The following is a 24,907-nucleotide window of genomic DNA, read 5'->3' on the forward strand; positions in this document are numbered from 1 at the left end:
TTTCAAAGTATGTAATTTATTGGTATGTCAGCAAGCTTAAAACTTACACTATGTACAAATCTTTAAAAGCGGAACTTAAAAGCGGAAGTTTGAAGCAATTACATAAAAATGTTCAAGTCAAACCACAACAATTACATGCTAATATTCCAAAACTTTATTTACATTTTTGACCAAATATTTACCACAGCGGCAAATGGATCTAACACTCTTCTAAAAAGCATAACAAACAATCATAGTGCCCAGGTGTAATTGGCCTTGATTTATCCAGTGTATAGTTATTTTTTCATTTTAGAAATTCTAATACGGACAATTTAATAAACTCAGTAGGTTTCTTCCTGCTTGAAGGTATTGTGACCTCTAAGATCGCTTTAAAATTGTTTTTGTTTCTTCTTTGGGATATTTGCCATTTCTGAGGCTTGAGTTTGGATGTAATGCATGCATATTTAGATTTGTGCTACAAATTCCATGTTTCTGGATGTTCAGTGCACTTTTCCAGCTGTAATGAATGCGATTCGCTTTGAGAAATCTGGACAGGTGGATCCTTCAAACCATTTAAAAAAAAAGTGATCTTCACATCATTCAAAACTTGTCAGGAGAAAAAACTTTTGTAGTAAACACAAGGAGTTAACATAATGGCCCGCTTCCATTGCGAATGTTTTTGAAACCTAAGTAATTATGATCTATGAAAAACATTTTCCATTTCCTAATAACTCCTTGTGCACAGTCAAAATTGTTTGATTGAGTAACACTGAAAATAAATCCTTGTGTCTAAAACCCTAGTGCAAATGGAAAAGCCAGGTTGAAGTAAATCTTAAACATACTTTACATGTGGATTTTTATATCAAACTTGGTTCAGTTTGGTCTTGCTTGCACAATAAGCTTTTCACTACAGAATCTGCAAGGTAAAGTCTATTGTCAGCTATATTTTCCACAATATAGGGAAAACTGAATTCTAATTAGAATTAGTGACATACATTTATTAAACTACATTATTGAATTAGGACAGTAATAAAGAATATTTTAATCAAGAAGTATAGAAAAATAAATTAAATTGCTGCAGCTCGCCTTGTATTTAAAAATAAATCTACAATATTAGATAATACAGTGGACCAACCATCTAATGGCAACTGGAAGAGACAAGTGTGCTCTGAATGTTTTCAATGTTTTCCACACACCCATCGAAGTTCCTGTTCTTCCTTGAGGTCCGTCAGGTCCTGGATTGACCTCCAGCTGCACTGACAGGCATATGCTCGTACACCTCTCCTACTCAATGTCTTCGCTTTCAGCTTATTTAAGTCAGGCATGTTATTTCTGTTGGTGAAAGCAAGAAAGTATAGATGTGTACCATTTTAAATATGGTCTAATATTACATTTATTGCTTGCAATTAAAACTATACTGGAAAAATCTGTGCTAAATTTATTAACAAAGTGGTAATATTTCCTTCCATCTTTCTTTATCTAAATCTACCATCATAATTCTCAATTGCACCTCTCTCAGCAGCTTAAATTAATCTGTATCATTCCCAAGTATTCCCTACAATACGGAGTTCCAGTTTTTGGGCAAAGAATTCTATTCTGAATTCCCTACTGGATTTCATGATGACTATCACATATTGATGGTGTCCAAATGTACTTATCCCCATGAGCAGAAATATTCTCTGTATTCACTCTACCAAAACCCTTCAAAGATCTCCATTAGGTTATTCCTCATCCTTTTTCTTTGAAAAGAGGCCCAGTCTGTGAATCCAATATTTTTTCTTAGATATAATGTAGCCACCTTAACTGTGCACATTATTTTAAATCAAGTTCCATTCAGATTTAGGATAGCCTTCCCTACCTTTCAGTCATATTGCTGCAGAAATAAAGAACCCGAAGAAGTTACCCTCCTCCCTCCGAACAAACCTCAGGGGATCTCTCTCCCACTTTTCCTCTATCCATCTTCGATCCGCCTCGCCGTCTCTCCCTATTTACTTCAGAACCCTCTCCCATGCCCCTTTTCTGATGAAGGGTCTAGGCCCAAAATGTCAGCTTTTGTGCTCCTAAGATGCTGCTTGGTTTGCTGTGTTCATCCAGCTCCACACTTTGTTATCCTAGAGTTTGGTTTCCCTTCTTAAAATGGGGTTTGTTAATCTGTGACAATGGTTCATAACTTATTGCTTTGTGCTCTGGGCTAGAGTCATGCGACATGGACACAGACCCTTCAGTTCAACTAGTCCAGGCTGACTACGTTCCCAAAGTAAACTAGTCTCACTTCCCTGTGTTACCCTATCTAGGCTTGCACCTTTCAAATAATAAGTGACCTTTCTATTCCTGCTAAAATATACTCCCTCCTCTTTCTCGGTGTTGAATGTTATTTGTAAGATTATTTGCCCATTCTTCAAGATTATTAAATAATCCAATAATATGATGCAGTCCCCCTCAATATTGACTACCCCTTCACCAAATTAATAAATTGTTAAAATTCGCTTGCAAAGCTTAATTCACTAATGTATATTATGAACAGCAATGGTTCCAGTACTGACCGTTGTAGGACACTTGGCATCTTCTGGAACTGAATAACTAGTCTCTACTCCCACCCTCTGCTTTCTATCTTGAAGCCAGATAGCAATCTACTCTGTCACTTGTTCCCCAATGCCATATTCTCTAACCTTATTCATTGGCATCTAATGAAATACCTTTTGAAATACAAAATAAATTTCACTGGAAGTATTATCTGCGTCTGCTCTATTATCCATTTTCTATCCCAGTTACATGTTTTAAAAAAATCAAAAATGTTGTTGAAAGAAGATCTTCTTTTTTGAAATCCATGCTGACTATTCACTTTTATACTTTTGTTTCTAGAGGTTCTTGATTATTTCTTCTAGTAGAGCTTCTACTTTTGTCCCCCCATTACTGACATTAAGCTGTCTGGTCTACAAATTTCAAGTCTATGTTCTGTCCTTTTTCTTAAATATATGGCTGCAATACCTTTCTGATAGACCTTTTACCAACAGGAATTATTAACTGTGGACTTGGCAAATATTGAAGCAAAGTCATTACTTAATACTTCTCCCATTTCTAGCATTTTGTGGTGGCTGACCTTAATTCTCTGTTCCCGCCTTATTCCTTTCTTGTTGAAATGTCCATAGAATCTTTTATCATTTTGTTTGAATATTATAAAATTAATTTCACAGTTGCTCTTTGCCTTGCTAATTGTTTTTGTGACTTACCTGTTAATCTTTCCATATTTGCTTTCATCGTGAGACTTCTCCTGTTGATATACTTAATTCCTACCTTTCTCCCCACATTCTACTGGACACTGTACTAAACGTTTCTCATTGTTGAACTTCTTGTTGTTTACAAATACCTTTGCTCATTTTATTTTCTCAAGTTCTATTCTCAGCTTCTTAGGGGTTCATTATTTTAAGATCAACTTTCTTCCCTGCTTTCCTAAAATAACTAACACTACTGATCAAACTCTGGTGAAACACCAAATCAGCAACTGCATTCATGCGAGAAGCTTGTCTGTTACATCTTCCTGCTATGTTTTGCACAGTAATTCCATGAAAGGAAGACCATGTTTGACAATGTATTTGTGTTTTTGAAAGCCTAACTAGGTACATAATAGTGGAGAAGTACTGTATTTGAATTATCAGAATGCATTTATTTAACATAAGTACAAAAAGAACACGCTGTTACACAAAATGGGATGTTCCAGGGTTTAGAACATTTAAAAAGAATAGGGAGGGAGGAAAAAGAGGAGGGGGTGTAGCACTACTAATCAGAGAGGGTATCACAGCTACAGAAGCTTCCATTGTCGAGGAAGATCTACCTACTGAGTCAGTATGGGTGGAAATTAGGAACAGCAAGGGAGTAGTCACCTCGTTAGGGGTTTACTACAGGCCCCCCCAATAGCAGCAGGGAGATTGAAGAAAGCATAGGTCGACAGATTTTGGAAAAGTGTGGACGCAGTAGGGTTGTTGTAATGGGTGACTTTAACTTTCCTAATATTGATTGGAACCTCCTTCGAGCAGAAGATTTGAATGGAGCTGTTTTTGTAAGGTGTGTTCAGGAGGGTTTCCTAACGCAGTACGTTGACAGGCCGACGAGGGGAGAGGCCATTCTAGACTTGGTGCTCGGAAATGAGCCGGGGCAGGTATCAGATCTTGTGGTGGGAGAGCATTTTGGTGACAGTGACCATAACTGCCTCACATTCTACATAGCTATGGAGAAGGAGAGGATTAGGCAAAATGGAAGGATATTTAATTGGGGAAGTGGAAACTATGACGCGATTAGACATGAGTTAGGAAGGATGGACTGGGAGCAATTGTTCCATGGTAAGGGAACTATAGACATGTGGAGACTGTTTAAGGAACAGTTGTTGCGAGTGATGAGTAAATATGTCCCTCTGAGACAGGCAAGAAGGGGTAAGATAAAGGAACCTTGGATGACGAGAGCGGTGGAGCTTCTTGTGAAAAGGAAGAAGGTAGCTTACATAAGGTGGAGGAAGCTAGGGTCAAGTTCAGCCAGAGAGGATTACACGCAGGCAAGGAAGGAGCTCAAAAATGGTCTGAGGAGAGCCAAGAGGGGGCACGAGAAAGGCTTGGCACAACGAATCAGGGAAAACACAAAGGCATTTTACACTTATGTGAGGAATAAGAGAATGGTCAAAGAAAGAGTAGGGCCGATCAGGGATAGCATAGGGAACTTGTGTGTGGAGTCTGAGGAGGTAGGGGAAGCCCTAAATGAGTTTTTTGCTTCTGTCTTTACGAAAGAAACGAACTTTGTAGTGAATGAAACCTTTGAAGAGCAGGTGTGCATGCTGGAATGGATAGAGATAGAGGAAGCTGATGTGCTGAAAATTTAGTCAAACATTAAGATTGACAAGTCGCCAGGCCTGGACCAGATTTGTCCTCGGCTGCTTTGGGAAGCGAGAAATGCAATTGCTTAGCCACTTGCGAAGATCTTTGCATCCTCGCTCTCCACTGGAGTCATACCTGAGGACTGGAGAGAGGCAAATGTAATTCCTCTCTTCAAGAAAGGAAATAGGAAAATCCCCAGCAATTACAGACCAGTAAGTCTCACGTCTGTCGTCTGCAAGGTGTTAGAAAGGATTCTGAAGGATAGGATTTATGACCATCTGGAAGAGCATGGCTTGATCAAATACAGTCAACACGGGTTTGTGAGGGGTAGGTCATGCCTCACAAACCTTATCGAGTTTTTTGAGGATGTGACTAGAAAAATTGATGTGGATGTGTGTATATGGACTTCAGTAAGGCATTTGATAAGGTTCCCCATGGTAGGCTCATTCAGAAGGTCAGGAGGAATGGGATACAGGGGAACTTAGCTGCCTGGATACAGAATTGGCTGGCCAACAGAAGACAGCGAGTGGTAGTAAAGGAAAATATTCTGCCTGGAAGTCAGTGGTGAGTGGGGTTCCACAGGGCTCTGTCCTTGGGCCTCTACTGTTTGTAATTTTTATTAATGACTTGGATGAGGGGATTGAAGGATGGGTCAGCAAGTTTGCAGACGACACAAAGGTCGGAGGGGTCGTTGACAGTATAGAGGGCTGTTGTAGGCTGCAGCGGGACATTGACAGGATGCAGAGATGGGCTGAGAGGTGGCAGATGGAATTCAACCAGGATAAATGCGAGGTGATGCATTTTGGAAGGTCGAATTTGAAAGCTGAGTACAGGATTAAGGATAGGATTCTTGGCAGTGTGGAGGAACAGAGGGATCTTGGTGTGCAGATACATAGATCCCTTAAAATGGCCACCCAAGTGGACAGGGTTGTTAAGAAAGCATATGGTGTTTTGGCTTTCATTAACAGGGGGATTGAGTTTAAGAGTTGTGAGATCTTGTTGCAGCTCTATAAAACTTTGGTTAGACCGCACTTGGAATACTGCGTCCAGTTCTGGTCGCCCTATTATAGGAAAGATGTGGACGCTTTGGAGAGGGTTCAGAGGAGGTTTACCAGGATGCTGCCTGGACTGGAGGGCTTATCTTATGAAGAGAGGTTGACTGAGCTCGGTCTCTTTTCATTGGAGAAAAGGAGGAGGAGGGGGGACCTAATTGAGGTATACAAGATAATGAGAGGCATAGATAGAGTTGATAGCCAGAGACTATTTCCCAGGGCAGAAATGGCTAGCACGAGGGGTCATAGTTTTAAGCTGGTTGGAGGAAAGTATAGAGGGGATGTCAGAGGCGGGTTCTTTACACAGAGAGTTGTGAGAGCATGGAGTGCGTTGCCAGCAGTTGCGGAAGCAAGGTCATTGGGGTCATTTAAGAGACTGCTGGACATGCGTATGGTCACAGAAATTTGAGGGTGCATACGTGAGGATCAATGGTCGGCACAACATCGTGGGCTGAAGGGCCTGTTCTGTGCTGTACTGTTCTATGTTCTAAAATCTCAACTTAGTCAAAGAGTTACATTTTGAGGATTGTCTTAAAGGAACTACAGAAGCAGATGTGTTTTTTTATTGCGGGAATTTGAACTTATGACCTTGGAAGCTGAAGGGATAACAGTGTGAAATTCTGCGCTAACGAATGGGTATTTCTTGAACTTTCTGCAGTTTTGACATGATCAAGGCCATGTTATACAGTGTAAAAAATTCAAAATTTATGAATATGAGATGTGGAAGCATCGTGAATAGTGAGAAGAGTGTTGAACTTCAGATGACCATGAATTTAATGCTGAGAACTGCAAAGTGATTCAATTTGGTAACAAGAACTTGGAGAGACAATGCAAAATAAAGGGAGCGATTCTAAAGAGGATATTGGAACAGAGGAACTGAATGAAGAAATAGCAAAGTGTGGAGCTGGATGAACACAGTAGGCCAAGCAGCATCTTAGGAGCAGGGAAGCTGACGTTTCGGGCCTAGACTCTTCATCAGAAATGGGGGAGAGGAAGAGGGTTCTGAAATAAACGGGGAGAAAGGGGGAAGCAAATCAAAGATGGATAGAGGCGAAGCTAGGTGGAGAGGAGACAGACAAGCTAAAGAGGCAGGGATGGAGCCAGTAAAGATGGGTGTAGGTGGGGAGGTAGGGAGGAGATAGGTCAGTCCAGGGAGGACGGACAGGTCAAGGGGGCAGGTTGAGGTTAGTAGGTAGGAAATGGGGTTGCTGCTTGAGGTGGGAGAAGAGGATAGGTGAGAGGAAGAACAGGTTAGGGAGGCGGGGACGAGCTGGGCTGGTTTCAGATGTGGTAGGGGGAGGGGAGATTTTGAAGCCTGTGAAATCCACATTGATACCATTGGGCTGCAGGGTTCCCAAGTGGAATATGAGTTGCTGTTCCTGCAATCTTCGGGTGGCATCGTTGTAATAGTGCAGGAGGCCCATTATGATCGCCTCTGAGGAATGGGAAGGGGAGTTGAAATGGTTTGCTACTTGGAGGTGCAGTTGTTCATTGTGAACCCAGCGAAGTGGTCACCGAGCCTCCGCTTGGTTTCCCCAATGTAGCGGAGGCCACAATGGGTACAGCGGATGCAGTATGTATAAGAGTGAAAGGGCAGGTGCAAAAAGTGGTTCACAAATAAACAGCATGCTACGTTTTAGTAATGAGGGCCATTAATTGAGTACAAGATCAAGGAAATTATGTTCAACTTGTGTAGAAAACTAGTTGTCTCAGATGGAATATTTTCTAAATTTCTGAAGCCATACTTTAGCAGAGATGTGAAGGCATTAGAGAGCTTGCAGGAAAGATTCATAAAAATGGTTTCAGGGATGATGAACTTCAACTTAACAGGAGATTTATTAGAAGCAGTCAAAATCATAAGGGGGCTGGTCAGAGACAAAACATACTCCCATTGTGGAAAGATCAAGAAGGAAAAGATTTAAGGTAATTGGCTAAACAAAGCAATGGAGACAGGAGTAAAAACATCTTTATTGACCAAGATCTGTAATGCACTGCCTGAGAGTCCAGTGAAGCCAGGTTCAATCAAGGCATTCAAAAGGAATGGGATTATTATGTTAAAATAGCAGGGCTATGGAGAGAAGGCTAGGGAATAGCATTAGGTAAACTGCTCCTTCAAAAAGTCCATACAGATATAATAGTCTAAGTGGTCCTCCTTTCATGCTGTAATTATTCTGTGATTATATATTTGAATGCATCTTTTTCCAACACTTCTACCTCCTCAATTCTACATGTTCTAACTTAGGCCCCTCCTCATTGTCACAAGTAACACCTGGTTCCATGTTCCCCATGTTGACATTCTGCTAACTGACAGTGTTGGATGATTTCTGTCTTCCCATCTTCACACAAATTGTTATATGGTTTATTCCAGTAGTAAGACCAGAAATCCCCTATGTAAACAGCACTGCACAAAGATGTTTACAACTTGCAGAATTTGCCCTGCAAGCAACTTAATATGTGTGCAGCTTTTAATTTTTATTTGCGGAGTTACTAGTCATACTTTTCCAATCTTCTTTAAATACAGGGTGGTAGCAGAAGACTGGAGAATTACAATGCCAAGAGCTTGTTCCAAAAAGAGTACAAGTCTAAAATCAGGAACTGCAGGCCAGAAACTTTATCAGTAGTGGTGGGAAAGGGTTGATGAGAGTAAGGCAATTGATGTGGTGTACACGTTTTCAAAAGGTGTTTGGCAATGTGCCTACAACAAAAAGCAAAGTGTTGCAACGTTTACAAATTGAAATGAAAACATAACCTGCAATGTTAAATCTTTTCTCATGGAAAGATGCTGCCTGACCTGCTGAGTATTTCTTGCATTTTCTGTTTTAATCTCACATTATCAATTTGCCAGCAGTATTAAAGCATATGAAATAAAACAGGAATAGCTGCACGGGTATAAAGTTAGCTAAGTGACAGATAACAGTGAGTAATGGTGAACGGTTGTTTATAAGATTGAACTAAGGAATATGACAAGTTTCCCCAGGAGTTGATAATAGGGTTGTTGCTTTCCTTGAACAAAAATAATGACTTAGATTCGAGTGTGAGGGGTACAATTTTTTTTAAAATTACAAATGACACAGTTTAGCAGCATTGTGAACTGTGAGGAGCAAGTGATGGGCATCAAGAGTATATATATATAGGCTGGCAGAGTGAGTAAAAACCAAAAGAACTGCGGATGCTGTAAATCAGGAACAAAAACAAAGTTGCTGGAAAAGCTCAGGTCTGGCAGCGTCTGTGGAGAAGAAAACAGTTAACGTTTCGGGTCCGGTGACCCTTCCTCAGAACTAATGGTGGCTGGGAAAATGTCAGTTTATACGCAGAAGATAGGGAGGTGGGTGTGGTAGGGAGTAAACGATAAGATAGAGCCCAAAGAGACAGAAAGACAGTTGGACAGACAAAGGCTTGGGGACCGCTTTGCAGAACACCTCCACTCGGTTCGCAATAAACAACTGCACCTCCCAGTCGCAAACCATTTCCACTCCCCCTCCCATTCTTTAGATGACGTGTCCATCATGGGCCTCCTGCAGTGCCACAATGATGCCACCCGAAGGTTGCAGGAACAGCAACTCATATTCCGCCTGGGAACCCTGCAGCCCAATGGTATCAATGTGGACTTCACCAGCTTCAAAATCTCCCCTTCCCCCACTGCATCACACAACCAGCCCAGTTCTTCCCCTCCACCCACTGCATCCCAAAACCAGTCCAACCTGTCTCTCCCTCCCTAACCTGTTCTTCCTCTCGCCCATCCCTTCCTCCCACCCCAAGCCGCACCTCCATCTCCTACCTACTAACCTCATCCCACCTCCTTGACCTGTCCGTCTTCCCTGGACTGACCTATCCCCTCCCTACCTCCCCACCTATACTCTCCTCTCCACCTATCTTCTTTTCTCTCCATCTTCGGTCCGCCTCCCCCTCTCTCCCTATTTATTCCAGAACCCTCATCCCATCCCCCTCTCTGATGAAGGGTCTCGGCCTGAAACGTCAGCTTTTGTGCTCCTGAGATGCTGCTGGGCCTGCTGTGTTCATCCAGCCTCATATTTCATTATCTTGGATTCTCCAGCATCTGCAGTTCCCAGTATCACTGGACATACAAAGGAGTTGCTAACGATCAGGCTGGGAGGATGAATAGTTGTTAATGGGGACTGTTAGTGACTAACAACAGTGGGTGTGTAGTGGCAAGCTACAGTAGTGGAGTTAGTAGATGGACAGCAGATAAAATTGAAAGACAGAAGAGTGATACATTTATGTAAGAACATCGAAGGGAAGCAATACACAATGAAATACACAATAAAAGCTATGTACAGTTAGAGATCTGGGTATATTTCTGCACAAATTGCTGAAGGTGGCAGGGTAGGTCAAGAAAATGATTAAAAAGGGTCCTGGACTTTATCCTTAGGCGCACAGAGTACAAAAACAAGGATATAATAAGGAACCCTCAGAAAAAAAACTGATTGCCAACTTTTCTTTGTTCTTGATGTGTTGATAAAACATTTGTTAGAAAAGCGAAAGATTTGTAACACAATAGTTTTGAACAGTACAGAATGTTTACCAGCTAATTTTATGAATTTAGAATTTAATGTCAAAGCGAGTACAAAGAAATGGAGAGGAAACAAAAGATTCTGTTACAAGAAAAAGAAGAGAAGAGAATTTTAAACTCTCCAACACTGAAAACTTGAAGGAATGGGTCTTCATACTTGTAGATTGTGAATTTGCAGCGCCAGAGGGGTTGAGTGTCAGCACTTAAAAACTTACTGCAATGCTAAGTGGGCACATGGACTGAAATGTGCTACACTTAACTTTCTGTAGCAAGTTTGGTCCATATAAACCATGCAACTTCATGCAATGCATTTAAACAATAGACTGGATAGCATATTGCTGCTTTTACAAAGCCAAAGATGCAGTATTGCAAATTAGATGGCAATTACTGCATTTCAGTTCAGCAAAAATCTGTCACTTGCCAATAGCATTTGTACAAATGTATGTATCATCATTAATTTTACAGCAATATTTGGGACTATATGGATGTTAAGTGAAAACCCAATATTAGACAACAGTTTGTTTGGAACATTCTAAATTTTCTAGTTTCATACTGGACTGTCATATCTGTACATAGTCTTGCATACCTGAAGAAAAAGTAGTCACATGACTTGTTCCATTCATAATCATCAAGTGCAATTACTCTAAAGTCACAGGTAGTACAGCGGAGTTGGTCACATGTTCTGTTTATTAGAAAACAAATATTTTGGCATCATAAAGTATATTGTTCACAAACTTAATTATATAACCATATTAAAACAGTGGAATTGGCAAACCAAGCTCTCAGTCTAGCAACACTTGGGTTGACATCATTAAAACTTACCTTCCATAAAATAAAACCAATACAATTATTTCTTAGAAGTTTCTGTAAAGCTCAACTATTGTTTTATGTTTGTGAAGGACTGCTTTCAGTGTTTACTTGCTCACTAATTTTCAATGTTCTTCTCAGTATCGTTCAGATTCAGATTCAATAATGAGGAACCAGCAGCACAAGGTTTCATTCTTCAAATATGGAACACAAGATCAACCATATTATCTCAATGTTAAACCAAGGGCTAACGTGAATAAGGAGATCAAACACACCTCCATCACCAACACTGACCAGGTTACACATGGTGCTCTGGGAAATGTTTTTAAGAAAGGGAAATCAGAAGGTCCCATTGAAAATTACAGTGAAGAGTGTTCTAGTAGTACTAGAAGGGCATGCCAGGAAAATGATCTTTAGCATTAGCTAGGTTCAGTATGATTGGGTCAGTCCAGGACTCAAGCAAACAACTTAGTTCAACACCAGTGAGAAAATGCTGCATCGTTGAATGTACAGTTCTAGGGCTGATATTCCCCTATGTCAGTGATTGAAGGTGAAGTTAAAAGGTCTATGACATTCAAAGAAGATATGTTAAAGCTGTTATTTAAATGTCTTTATTAATATAAAGTGGAGAATCTTCTAACCATAAGCGGAGATTCAAATGGTGATGTACTAACTTCTGAGTTTATACTAGTGACCACTGTGATATTTCGAGACAAAGCTATCTGTTTAAAAGGCAGCATGGCTGCATTGCATTTCAAATTGGCTGGCTCTAGCCACGTACTTCATGCTTTGAATTTACTCACTCCGGGTAAAAATTAAAATTCCAGCTTTATCAAATATATGAGGACACTAAATATAAGTTTTAAATGAAGAAATTTTCTATCATGTAGCAGTGAGTTGAGGTAGAGATAAAAAACTGCTGATGCAACTGAAATGAGGAAGAATTTCTACTGAGGGGAGGAATTCCTTCAACCAAAGGGTAGTGAATCTCTGGAACTCACTACTGCAAAAGACTGGGAAAGCCAAGCCAATGAGTGTCCGTAATACACAGGGAGAAGGCAGGAGAATGGCATTGAGAAATATATCAAATTATCAAATGGCAGTGAAGAGACTTGATAGGCCAAATGGTCTAATTCTGCTATTATATCTTACGCAACGGTTTCTGCATCATGGAAAATGGATGGATGTAATCGGATAATGAGGAAATGCACAGGTGACAATGTAGTCAGCATCAGTACTTTGTTACTCGTAGATAGAACTACAAAAAGACAATATTTCAATATTGTAAAAATGATACACAAACAAGCAGGTGCATCGTATCCATTCTCTTTTGCTCCACAAAATTCTGTCTGACGTGGACTACAATTAGGGACGAACATTCTAAATCTGAAAATAAAAATACCTCTGAGAAGTGTTTGTTCCCAATCCTAGAGGTGCAGAACTGCCACCGAGATAAACTGGACAACACCTGAAAACAAAGCATTCTCTTCAGATGCAGTATGCAGCTTAATGTATCTAAAATGTTCCATCTATGCAATTCATACTTCTAGCATGTTGACAAAGTTCAGCAATGAATCACCCCAACACCATCTTTACTGCTCATTAGCAATGTGAAAAAAGCATGGACAGAGAAGGGACAATGGGGGGAATTTTTAAAAACTGGCACAGATTATATGATATTAAATGGTGGGGGTGGAAAGCACAGACAAGCCGAGCAGCAGGTGAAAAATCCATCAAAGCCAGAGGTGTCGAAGCCTTGCCAATCTTAAGGCAGGTCTTTCCTTAAATTATTTACAGCAGACTCCAGACCAAAAGGCCAGCTGGCTGGCTGGTGGAAAAAAAAACAATGTAGCATTAGGAAGCTTACAGCAGAGGACTCATGGAATAGATCAATCAGTGGGGTAGATTTTTCTGGGCTATCAGATGGGGTAGCAGACCGTTAAAGAACCCCCCAACACCTCCAGATCAGGGTGGCAAAAGATGTGGGCCACAATTGGTAATAGTTGAACCAAAGGCATCCTAATGTGGCCTGAATTGATCTCTTTTGTACTTGCTGGCATTTAGGAGTTAACCTTTATTATTTTAAGATTTGCTGACAATGCTGATGTAAATTTATATTGCCTTTGCACGTTAATTAGATCTCAACATGTTCTTTAAAGTACACTTGCTGACAGTCAGGAGCTGAGTAAAGCAGCGATAGGAAATTAATTAACTAAAGAAAGAAAAATTCCCAGGATTGGTCAGTTTTGATGCGATGGTGTTAAAAGATGTAGGGGAGCATATTGGAAGATTATAGTTAGGTTGACCCAGGTTCACTGGATAAAGGAGTTATCATGCAGGATTTGAAACTTGGAACATGTCATTCATTTTCCAAGAAAGGCAAAAGAAGAAAACCAGGAAATTATAGACCAATTAGCCTAACATCTACGGTGGGGTTAATAGATAATGTACTGTAATTGCTGGAGATCTGTAACAAAAATATAAATTGCTGGCAAAACTCAAAGTTTGGCAGCATCTGTGGGAAGAAAGCAGAGTTATTGTTTCAAGTCTGGTGACGTTTCATCGGAACCATCTGTGATGGTTGAGAAACTGTTGGCGTGTATAATCAAGGTTGGGGTAACTGAACATCCTAAAAATTTTCAGTTAGTCAGGGAAGGCCAACATGGATTCATGACAGATAGATCATGCCTGATAAACCGGAGTGGATTTTTTAAAGTAGCGACTGAAGTAGTGTACGGAGCAATGTCTATGGATGCTGTTTATATTGATTTCCAGAAGGAATTTATTTGATAAAGTCTCACATAAGACACTGATATCTAAGGTAGAAAAATTGAGGGTAAGTTAATGATATGGCTGGGAAATTTGTTGAGTGGCAGGTGAAAGAAAATAGGGATAATCGATAGGTATTCAAACTAGCAGGATGTCACAAGTAGTGTCCCACAGGGATCTGTACCGGGGCCTCAATTAATCACATTAGGTATTAACGACTTGGATAATGACATAGAAAGTTATATATCTGAATTTGCTGATGATAAAAAGTTGGGTGGCATTGTAGACAGTAAATATGTTAGCATAAAATTACAAAGGGATATTGATAGCCTAGGTGAACGGGTAAAACTGTGGAGTTCAATGTAAGCAAATGTGAAGTTACCAATTTTGGACCAAAAAAAGACAGACCAGAGTACTTTCTAGATGGTAGGAAGTTAGATACAATGGATGTCGAAAGATACATGGTATAAGTGCATAGATTTTTAAAATGGTGTAAACACGTGCAGAAAATAATCAAGAAAGTTAATGTGTTGCTGGCCTTTATATCTACAGGACTGCTGTAAAGATGCAGAGGTTTCCTTCAATTATACAAAAGCCTGGTAGCCCCTGTGTGGAGTACTCAGAGCAGATCTGGGTATTACACCCTGGGAAGGATTTAACAGCCTTACAGGAAGTAAAACTTGGGTTTACAAGAATGGTATCTGGACTTCAGAGGTTAAGTTATGAGGAAAGATTATATATTTTAGGCTGTTTTCTGTAGAATTTAGACATAGAAAGAAAAGTGGGCTCATTATTAAAATTGTCAATAACAGTTCAGTATTCTTAGAAACAGCTAATGACTGACCCAAATTATAACCCAATTATTTTATTGAAAAGTTAACCACGATGACCAATGACTTTGTCACCGAATTTTCTATTTGTACCCTCCTGTAACGAAGGAGTTTGAAATCCTGAATTAGCACATCTGCACAAAATGTCTGTCTTAAGAAATGCCAACTCAAGAGTCCTCGAGTTGGGAATGTGAAATAGAAACTGTCTGACATATAAAGGATGGGAAAAAAATTCTGCACAACTTTCTCAACACTTCCTCAGAAAAAACAGGTACAAAAAGGGAAGACTGAGACTATCAACTAGGAGGATAGGGAAAACTAAGGGAATATAGAACAGGTCTCACAGGCATTGGTCCCATTGAACAGATGTAAGGAGGAAGAATATCCAGGTGACATTGTAGAGGTCTACTTCACAGAAGGAGACCCTTCGGTCCATCAGTCTGAGCCAGTTAAAACACCCACTTAGTTATTTTAATCCATTTCCATGACTTGGCCTGTAGACTTGTATACTTTGGCATCACAAATACTTCTTAAATGTCATGAGAGTTTCTGTGTCTACCACCCTGAGAGGCAGTAAGTTCCAGATTCCCACCACCCTCTACGTGAAAATTTCAATCCTCAAATACTTTCTAAACTTTGTGTCTCAAACTTTAAATCTATGCCCCCTGTCTTAGTGGATCCCTCCACTAAGAGGAAAATTTTCTTCCTCTCTACCATATCTATGCCCCTCATAATTTTCTGCATCTCAATCTTGCTTCCTCCACCCCCAGTCTCCTCTGACCCAAGGAAAACAACCCCAGTTCATCCAATCTCTCTTCAAATTTATAACTCTCCAGCCCAGCCTCTGAACCCTCTTCAATGATTCATTTCAGGGTAAACGATATAGGAAAGAAAAGAGATGTCCTGCTGAGGGAATATCAGGAGTTAAAACGAACAAAAAAGCTCAAAGATAGTAATCTCATAGAAACATAGAACACAGGAACAGGAGTAGGCTCTTTGAGTTTTCTCTGCCATACAATGTGATCAATAATCATCTCAGAATTATCATCAACATCATGCATTGTCTGAGTAACAAAATTTTGGAAGGTGAACACATGGATGAATGAGTGGTGCAAGGCAGGTTCCATTTAATGTAACACTTGAGAATGAACTGGGGCTTTAAACAGTCTGCACCAAAACTCAGCTGGTTCTAGTGGAAATAATAAACAGGATTGTAAGAATGACTTTAAACTCATAACTGAGTGTGGACGGCTCAGCCAGAAGTAAATGTAAAACATACAATTTATCGATTAGAAAAACGATAAAGACAGGATTCAGGTTACAAAACACAATAAGGATACTGCAACTGAATGAAAGTCTATATATAAAGAGAAATAGTTACAGCTGGAATGACAAATGAGAAACATGTTAATGCTGGGTTTTCAAAGCTGGGTCAGGAATCAACTTCAGCTGAATTCTCTCTTTGCATTATTTTTAAACAAAAATAGCACAGTTGGCCATGAGCTGAACTCAATACCAATTACAGGCTCTGAGAGCATCCAGGAGGCAGGAGAGAAGAAAACAATAAATAGATTCCTTGTTCTGGTGATGGTTTATTGCAGTGAGCAGTAAATTCATCGGAATCCTTTAATTACACTATTTTAAAAAAATTCCTAAGGTATATATATATATATCTATACAGTAACTTTTAAGGACTCTCACTGGTGGGTAGCTGTGCCCATGGAGAGTTCACAATGTACATTTGAAAGTGTGCTTGCTGTGACTTTATACCCATTAATTTTGTGAGTGGAGAAATTGTCGATAAAATATTACCAAAATTCCAGTCAGCTTTATCAGCAGCCCATTTATGTAAAATTGTTTCTAAGATGATATTTTAGCATATTAGTAAACAAATAAAACATGTAAAGGCAAAACATTGAAGAAAATACAAAACAAGTTGAAAACCGATGGACTGCTTTATATTCATCATTTTGTATTACTTAAAATCTTGATTAAAACTCCAGGTAGTTCTGCTATAACGTGTTTCGTTAACATAAATTGGCTGTAACGGGATTGATGAATAGTGGACATGGTTTGGATAATGCTAACTTTCTGCTGTACAGGTATAGCGATTTTCTGTTGTGATTTCCCTAGAATGCGATTTTCTATAGCGCGAGGTCACATGAGAATGCAGCTATCTTGTTATAGGAGAGCTGCCTGTAAATGTACAAAATTTCATATCAATGATATCAACATAACCGAATGTAGTGAGTAACTTCAAAATTACATCACAAAATTTCGTCAACTTACTTTTTACCCCTGGTCTGAGAAAAAGCTCTGTGACCTGTACAATTTGTTACTGCTCTTGGCCTTGACTTCTGCAATAAATGAATGGCACTTGACATAATATAAGAACTTTGAGAAAAAGCATTGATCATTTCATTTTTTAAGAAGGATCTCGATTGTTTAAACGTAGATTCAAATATAGATCATATGTAAACTAGTATGACCTGAATGCACGAGGATGTTTTCTGAACAAGCATGTCTGGGCAGATGAAGTTTTGCTACTGCAATGCAATGGCTTTTCAAGTCGAGAATGAAAATTTAGATTTTGCATTTAACTGTTATTGCTATAGTAACCGCCGATTAAATGACCTGTTGCATAGAGCAAAAAAAAAGCTCAAGAAAACAGAAGTGCTCAACATTAAAAATGGATTAAATTTTCAGTTTACAACAATATTTCTGAGCTTTCATCTTACTGCAGTGCCGTCAGAGGGCAGAGATGAGTGTAGTGGCCATCACTAAGGAGAAGTTGCAGTGAGGCTGAAAGGTCTAAAGCTGGATAAATCACCCAGACCAGATGGACTACATACTAGAGTTCCAAAAAAGAAAGCTGAGGACATTGTGGAGGCACTGTAGGTGATCTTTCAGGAACCACTGGAGTGAGGGAGAGTCCCAGAGGACTGAAAAATGGCTAACGTTAAACCCCTGTTTAAGAAGGGAGGGAGGCAGAAACCTGTAAACTGTGCAGCATGGTGGCTCAGTGATTAGACTGTTGCCTCACAGTGCCAGGGACCAAAGTTTGATTTCACCCTCACATGAATGTGTGCAGACTCCCCATGTCAGCATGAGTTTCCTTTCCTCCTACAGCTCAAAGACGTGTGGGTCAGGTTGAGTGGCCATACTAAATTGTCCACAGTGTTCAAGGATGTACAAACTGGGTGGAATAGCTATGGGAAATGTGGGATTACAGGGAGCGGGTAGGGAGGTGGGTTTGGCTGCTCTTCGGAGGGTCGGCATGGACTTGATGGGCCAAACAGCCTGCTTCCATACTGTGAGGATTCTTTGATTCTATAGGCCAGTTAGCCTGATCTCTGTTGTTAGCAAGACTTTAGAGTCCATTATTAAGGGAGACTGCAGAGTTCTTGGAAGTGCGTGGTAAAACAGTTGAGTCAGCACAGCTTTGTCACGGGGAGGTCCTGCCCGACAATTCTGTTAGAATTTTTTGAGGAGGTAATGAGCAGGTTAGACGAAGGTGAGCCAGTAGATGCGACCTATTCTGATTTCCAGAAGGCCTTTGACAAGATGCTGCACAGGAGGATGCTAACTAGGCTGGTGTTGAGGATTGGCTGACTGGCAAAAGGCAGACAGTGGGAATTAAAGGGTTTTTTCAAGATGGTCACCAGTGAGTTCTGTAGGGGCCAGTGTTGGCACCACAACTATTCACATTACACCTACTGATCTGGATGAAGGAACTGACAGTGTTGTTTCTTAGTTTGCAGATGACACAAAGATAGGTGGAGAGACGGGTAGTGTTGAGGAAGCAGGGAGGCTGCAGAAGGACATGGACAGGCTTGGAGATTAGGCAAGAAGTGGCAGATGGAATAAATATGGGAAAGTGTGAGATTATGCACTTTGGTAGGAAGAATAGAGGTGTAGATGATTTTCTAATTGGGGAAATGCTTCAGAAATCTGAAGAACAAAGGGATTTAGGAGTCCTAGTTCAGGATTTTTTTTAAGGTTAATATGCAGGGTCAGTTGGCAGTTGGAAAGGTGAATGAAATTTCAATAAGACTAGAATACAAAAGCAGAATTGTACTGCTAAAGCTATATAAGGCACTGGTCGGACCACCTTTAGAATAATGAGAGCAGTTTTGGGCTCCATATCTAAGGATGGATGTGCTGGAATTGGAAGGGTCCAAAAGAGGTTGAGAAGAATGATCCCAGGGATGACATGCTTGTCATGAGAAGGTTGGTTGCTAACTGTGGGTCTGTGCTCGATGGTTAGAAGGATAACAGGGATCTCACTGAAACTTGTAGAATATTGACAGGCCTGGATACAGTGGATGTGGAGAAGTTGTTTCCACTAGTAAGAGAGGCTCTGAGCCAACAGCACAACATTAGTGAAGGGAAAACCCTTTATAACTGAGATGAAGAGAAATTTCTTCAGCTGGTGGATGGTGAATCTGTGGACGTTTTTGCTGTAGAAGGCCAAGTCAATGGGTGTATTTAAGACAGAGATAGATATGTTCTTGACTAGTAAGGGGATCAAGGCTATAGTGAGAAGCAGAAGAATGGAGTTGAGAAACATATCAGCCCTAATCGAATGGTGGTGTACACTTGATAAGCTGAATGGCCTAATTCTGCTCCAATATCTGATGATCTTGTACATATGGGGCATGCTTGCAAAATACAGCCAGGCCATTCAGTGAAATTTTCTTAAAATTGCAAGACAATGCTCATAAGTGAACTATTGTTAAGTACTTGTTCTACTTATAAACATGAATTCTCTTAATTCATGCTGTCATAATAGGAATATGTTATTTATTGCTTATAACATAGAGAACAGAAACAGCCATCTTCCCAACAGACACGTCAGTGCTTTTCCACAGCAAAAGATTTCTCTCTCCTTTTTCATTTACATTCTAATGTGAAAATTTTCCATTTCATATTTACAAGCTTCCCATAGCTGCATCTTAGCTTCCTCTTAAATTCATCATTCATGTAAAGGCAAGTTAGTGATAATCAGCATATCAATTGTTTCAAAGCAAAAGTGGCTACATGTCAATAAAACCTATGGAGTTTACATATGACATTTCATAGCAAAGATAACCTTGTTTAAAGAAAAACTGCAAGGCCACTGTTGTGAAGTTGGGTACAGTGCTTTTGGATTGAAAGGCAGGACATTAGAACTTGGTGTTTGTAAAATATTGATGCTTATAAAATGCTTGGGATGGGGGAAGCAGTGGTCACTTTAAATGATGATATTTTTTCTATGCTTAGAGCTTCAAAACGATGTTTGTGGGTTTGGAGGTGCACGGAGCACCTGAACTGAAATGTATCAAAAGGCTGTACTGTTAGAAGGCAAAGCAGCATTTTTACCAAGACAACAGGTTTTTGAATTTAGCCGATTAATTTAAACCAGGCCCTTAGACACCAAAAACCAATTAAATTTAAATATGAAGAAGAGACTAGGCCCAAAACGTCAGCATTCCTGCTCCTCTGATGCTGCTTGGTCTGCTGTGTTCATCCAGCTCTACACCTTGTTATCTCAGATTCTCCAGCATCAGCAGTTTCAACTACCTCTAAATTTAAATCTGCTAATTTTGACAACATAAGACCAATCCTATTGTAAGACACTGACACGTCATCAAGGGTATAAAAGATGACGGGTTTTGGAAAATCAGGGGAGAGTGAACTACCATCTGCCAGAGTTAATTGCCATCGCTATAAAGAATGAATCACAGGCTCTCACAGAATTCTCTAAGCCTCAGAGTAAGTATCGTTTAAATCAAAGATACCTACAGCATAACTAGTTACTGTTCCTGACAAAAGAATTCAATGGAGAAGACGTTCCTGACAGAAAGATTCACAGAGATGGGGTTCCTGACAGAACATTGACAGAGAAGGCACAGAACATTCCGGAACATGTAACCTGGCTGTAATTTTGAGAGACTAAGTTCTAATTTTTTATTCTTTTGGTTTACAAGTGGGGCTTGTATTTACTGGAACAGCACATCATTAGAATCTTGTTTTATTTGGAAATAGTTAGTAGTTAGAAGAGATTTATTCAGTTTGTTAATAGTTAAGTCAATTTGTTCACTGTTAGAGTTAGATGGACAAATTGCTATTTGTTGATTATAAAATGAGTGTTGGGGGGTTCATTTTGTTTAACCACTCCTTTATAACAGATTGGGGGCTCTTTTAAAAGGTTATAGGACGAGGTGCGCCTCTTTGGGTGTTCCGGTTTTACTTACTGGGGTGAAGGAGGGGGTCAACATCTGCTTTATAATAGCCATCAAGCTTTCCATAGGGAAAGAGCACCTTTTGTTCAATTTACAATGCATATAAATTAGGTTAGACTTCAGAAGAATTTTTCATGTGCCACTTTGATGTGCAAATGCTAATTATTGCTGGGGACCCATATCTACTAGAAACTGATTTGACAATGCCCAAACTCTCTACATTTTCAACCTTAACAACCAGCAGATGGAAATAGTTTTCTTTCCTTCTGGTATGATAATACATTATCTATCAGTTACTGAATTGCAAACTGAGGTGCAGAAATTAGATTTACACAAGAGATTCTAAAATAACTACTGTACAACATATATTCAAATGGAATGAGAAGGATTTTTCTGGTAAAGTTTGAGGAGTTCAGATAAATACACACAACTATTTTTGGATATTATTTTGAAAATATTCAACTTACAGAAGGATCAGATAAACTTGGATCATCATGAAAAATGTCATCAATAAGATCACTTAAATCATCTTCCTCTTTGGAAATTTCTTTAGATGGGACTGAAGGTGCACTGAAAACATAACACAAATATTGTTAACATATTGCATTAGATACGATTCTATGATAAATCTGCAAATCCAAATTTTCACAGGAGGTAAACAGCGGAAAGATGAACAGAAAATACCAGAAATCTGATACAGAAACCATTAGAAATATGCAGGAGAAAGAAAACAGGTTGTGTAGTTTTTGAAATCAGCTGGATTGACACATCTGTTTTTAACAGGAAATGCAGAAAATACACCGCAAAAGTCTGCACCTAAGGAAAAATTGCAGGGGCTCCATGGGAATTTATTATAGTAGTCAAAACAATAGCTGAGGTCCAGGAGCATTGTGAATTGATTATTTCATGAATTTGACTTTGGAAGATTGTGGAAAGATCTGATATTCAATTACCCCTGGTTTTGGACTCTTAATGGTGAAAAATTGTGCTGAAAGAAAATGTTGCCTGGTTTTCAAGCACGTTTATGCTGAATCCAACGTGAAACCCGATTGTCCTCTTAATGAGCAACTGAAAGACTTGTTGTTGCTGTGTTTCCTGAACAAAATGCCTCTACAAGATCCCAAAGATAACTGCCCACATTGGTAATACCTGTCTACATGTGCCAGAATACCAGCCTGACAGCAATTTAAACATTCTGCACCTTGTCCCTTTTTTATTCCTGCAAGAACTAACGGTTATTGACCAAAAATGTTTTTTCTCTAAAGTGAATCCCTGTGGAGAAAAATCTGCTTTGTTCTCTTTTAAGTGAATGTGTGTGTATTGTATGATGGGGGTTATTCAGATAGGTAAATATTAATATTTTCATATTTTGTATTGTTTGTGTTAATTGATTCTGTTGTCTTGGAATAAAATTTGGTGCAAAATAATAAATTTTGTATTTATTAAAGAAACCTGGTTGATGGATGTTTTCAAATTTCAAGTTTAATATAGAAAAAGCATACAGCTAGCCAAATCAGAAACTGGGAAAAATAAATAAATTTACACTGTGAACCATGAAGTAGTAGAATGAGAGGAAGGCAGTGCATTCCTCCTTCCTCAGTTGTATCAAAGATATGAACATAGGAGGATACAAACATGGAGCAGGAGGATGTCATTTGGCCCATTGAGCCTGCTGCATCATTCAATAAAATTACAGCTGATTTAATTGTGGCTTCTACTCCACATTCCCTTTGGCTACCTTTTGAAAAGGAGAAGCAGTGATCCTGATAACAAAGAACAGTAGTAAGAAAGGATGTAGCTTAGAGGATCAGGAGGTACTATTAATACAGGTGGAGAATAGAAATAGCAAGGATCAGTAAACGATAGTGAGAACAGCTTATATGTCTCTAACAATTGTTATTCCATTGGTCAGAACCTTAAAAAATAAATAACTGACGTTGTAACAAAAGCAAATGTAATAATCATGGGAACTTTAATAGAACCACAGAATCATACTGCATAGAAACAGACCCTTTTGTCCAACCAGTCCATGCCAAGCATAATCACAAACTAAATTAGTCCCACCCGCTTCGTCCTAGCCCATGTCCCTCCAAACTTTTTCTATTCATGTATTTATCCAAATGTCTTTTAAACACTGCAATTCTACCTAAATCCACCACTTCCTCAGCAGGTTCATTCTGGATGCAAACTACCCTGTGTCTTTTTTAAATCGGTCTCCTCTCACCTTAAAAATGTGTCCCCTAGTCTTGAAATCCCCCATCCTAGGGAAAATACAACTACCATGAATGCTATTTGTACCCCTCATTATTTTAAAAACTTCGAAAGGTTGCCTCCAACCTCCCATGCTTCAGTGAAAAAAGTCCCAGCCTGCCATTCTTTATAACTCAAACCTTCCATACCTGGCAACATCTTCATAAATCTCTTCTTTGCCCTCTCCAACTTAATAATATCCTTCCCATAACTGGGCGACCAGAACTGGACACAGTATTCCAGAAGACATCTTTACTCAAAAGACTGAGCAATGAAGGCAAGCGTGTTACATGCTTTTTGAACTACCTTGAATATACGTGATGCAAACTTCAAAGAATAATGTACCTGAACACCTAGATCCCTCTGCTCTACAACACAATCCAAGGCCCTACCATTAACAGAATACATCCACATTAGGGTAAAAGTTTTTTAAAAAACAAAGTATCATGGAGAAAATTTGAAGAGTTTATCTCTGACTTGAAACTTTAACTTTTTTTCTTTCTCCACAGATGCTTCAAGACCTGCAGAGTTTCTCCTGAATTTTCTATTGCGACAGTCTATTTGATACTCTATTTTCCTAAAAGGTTACCTGGACTGCATTATTCCTCTGATTAAGGATCACAACCCCCAAATCAACCACCCACTACTTCACTAAAACAAAATTAACACAAATTTAATAGCCAACATAAAACATTTCCAGTCCTATAAAAAGCCTAGACTTTTGGAAGGTGGAAAGATGGCCTACTGTGTTCATCCAGCCTCACATTTTATTATTTGACACTGAACATTTGCTCTCATTATACCTCTAGAGCTGAGCATAACATCAGAAGTTCGTACAAACATGAAATAACTTCACTGAGAAGCCCATACTGGGTATTAAACATTGTAAACTCAGCGATCAAAGTGCACCATACTGGTGATTAAGTGAAAACTCCTGCAAATACTAGTACATCAAAAATACTTCATTAACAGTAAAACGGTTTGGGACGTGCGAAAAGTCACTTTACAAACGCAAGTTCTTTATATCTTCCACAACCAGAAATAATAAACAGAAAAGTTCAGGGTTCAGGATAAACTAGACCAACAGCCCCAGCCTCTGCTGACCCACAGGGTGCGCCTTGTACCATGAGCAGACAGTCCTGCTCCAGGCGAGCTGAAGCCCTGATGTGTGATGATAAAGTGCTGTTCACCCAGGTTCCTTACCACACCCACCCGGGAACACACCACTAAAGATCAAAGAAACAAATTACAGCCATTTAACCTGATTTTCACCTCCTTGCCCGCTCCTTCATTGCTCGGCGCCGGCCGGCCCCTACAGAACCGCAGCTCCACTTCGTCCAGAAGCTCATCCAAATCGTCCGCCATGACAGCAGCGCCTGTTGCCTGGAGCCGGCGAGAGCGCGCACGCAACGACGGGCTGCGTTCCTGGGGGGCGCACGCAGCCGCGCACGATGCCGTCGGCAGCGCGCGTCTGTGTCCGCTGCAGACGCAGGTTGCGATGTACGCACATTGATGTATGGGGCGAATAAACTCAACACAAAAGTGAAAAGAATTCATAAATGTCTGAAATAAGCTCACCTAATGATCAGACATTTTTGTTTTA

The 24,907-nt window shown here is 39.7% G+C and overlaps 1 protein-coding gene across 2 annotated transcripts; it reads right to left on the reverse strand.

The window, feature by feature from the left end:
• On the reverse strand, window positions 1-24,698 carry cfap418 (cilia and flagella associated protein 418). Of its 2 annotated transcripts, none has more exons than XM_048528520.1 (6): window positions 24,566-24,698; window positions 21,522-21,624; window positions 17,120-17,187; window positions 12,634-12,699; window positions 11,011-11,106; window positions 1-1,311 (listed from the first exon to the last, which is right to left on the reverse strand). In XM_048528520.1, the coding sequence occupies exons 1-6, from the start codon at window positions 24,667-24,669 to the stop codon at window positions 1,158-1,160; spliced, it is 591 nt and encodes a 196-aa protein (XP_048384477.1). In that variant the 5' UTR covers window positions 24,670-24,698; the 3' UTR covers window positions 1-1,157. The 2 variants fall into 2 exon arrangements, with proteins under 2 accessions (XP_048384477.1, XP_059502348.1); XM_059646365.1 differs by having other exon boundaries at window positions 24,577-24,683.
• Between the last annotated feature and the right edge of the window lie 209 nt (window positions 24,699-24,907).

The sequence above is a fragment of the Stegostoma tigrinum genome, chromosome 5 (genome assembly GCF_030684315.1).
Source record: "Stegostoma tigrinum isolate sSteTig4 chromosome 5, sSteTig4.hap1, whole genome shotgun sequence".
NCBI lineage: Eukaryota > Metazoa > Chordata > Chondrichthyes > Orectolobiformes > Stegostomatidae > Stegostoma > Stegostoma tigrinum.

Excerpts from the sequence above, each read along its gene's own strand:
- cfap418 (XM_048528520.1), bottom strand. The coding sequence starts at position 24,669 with ATGGCGGACGATTTGGATGAGCTTCTGGACGAAGTGGAGCTGCGGTTC. Across the intron at positions 12,700-17,119 it reads TCTCAGACCAGGGGTAAAAA|GTGTTGTCCAGTTTATCTCG; the intron begins GTAAGTTGACGA and ends CTTTGTTTTCAG. Across the intron at positions 11,107-12,633 it reads GGAACAAACACTTCTCAGAG|AACATGTGACCAACTCCGCT; the intron begins GTATTTTTATTT and ends TCTAATAAACAG.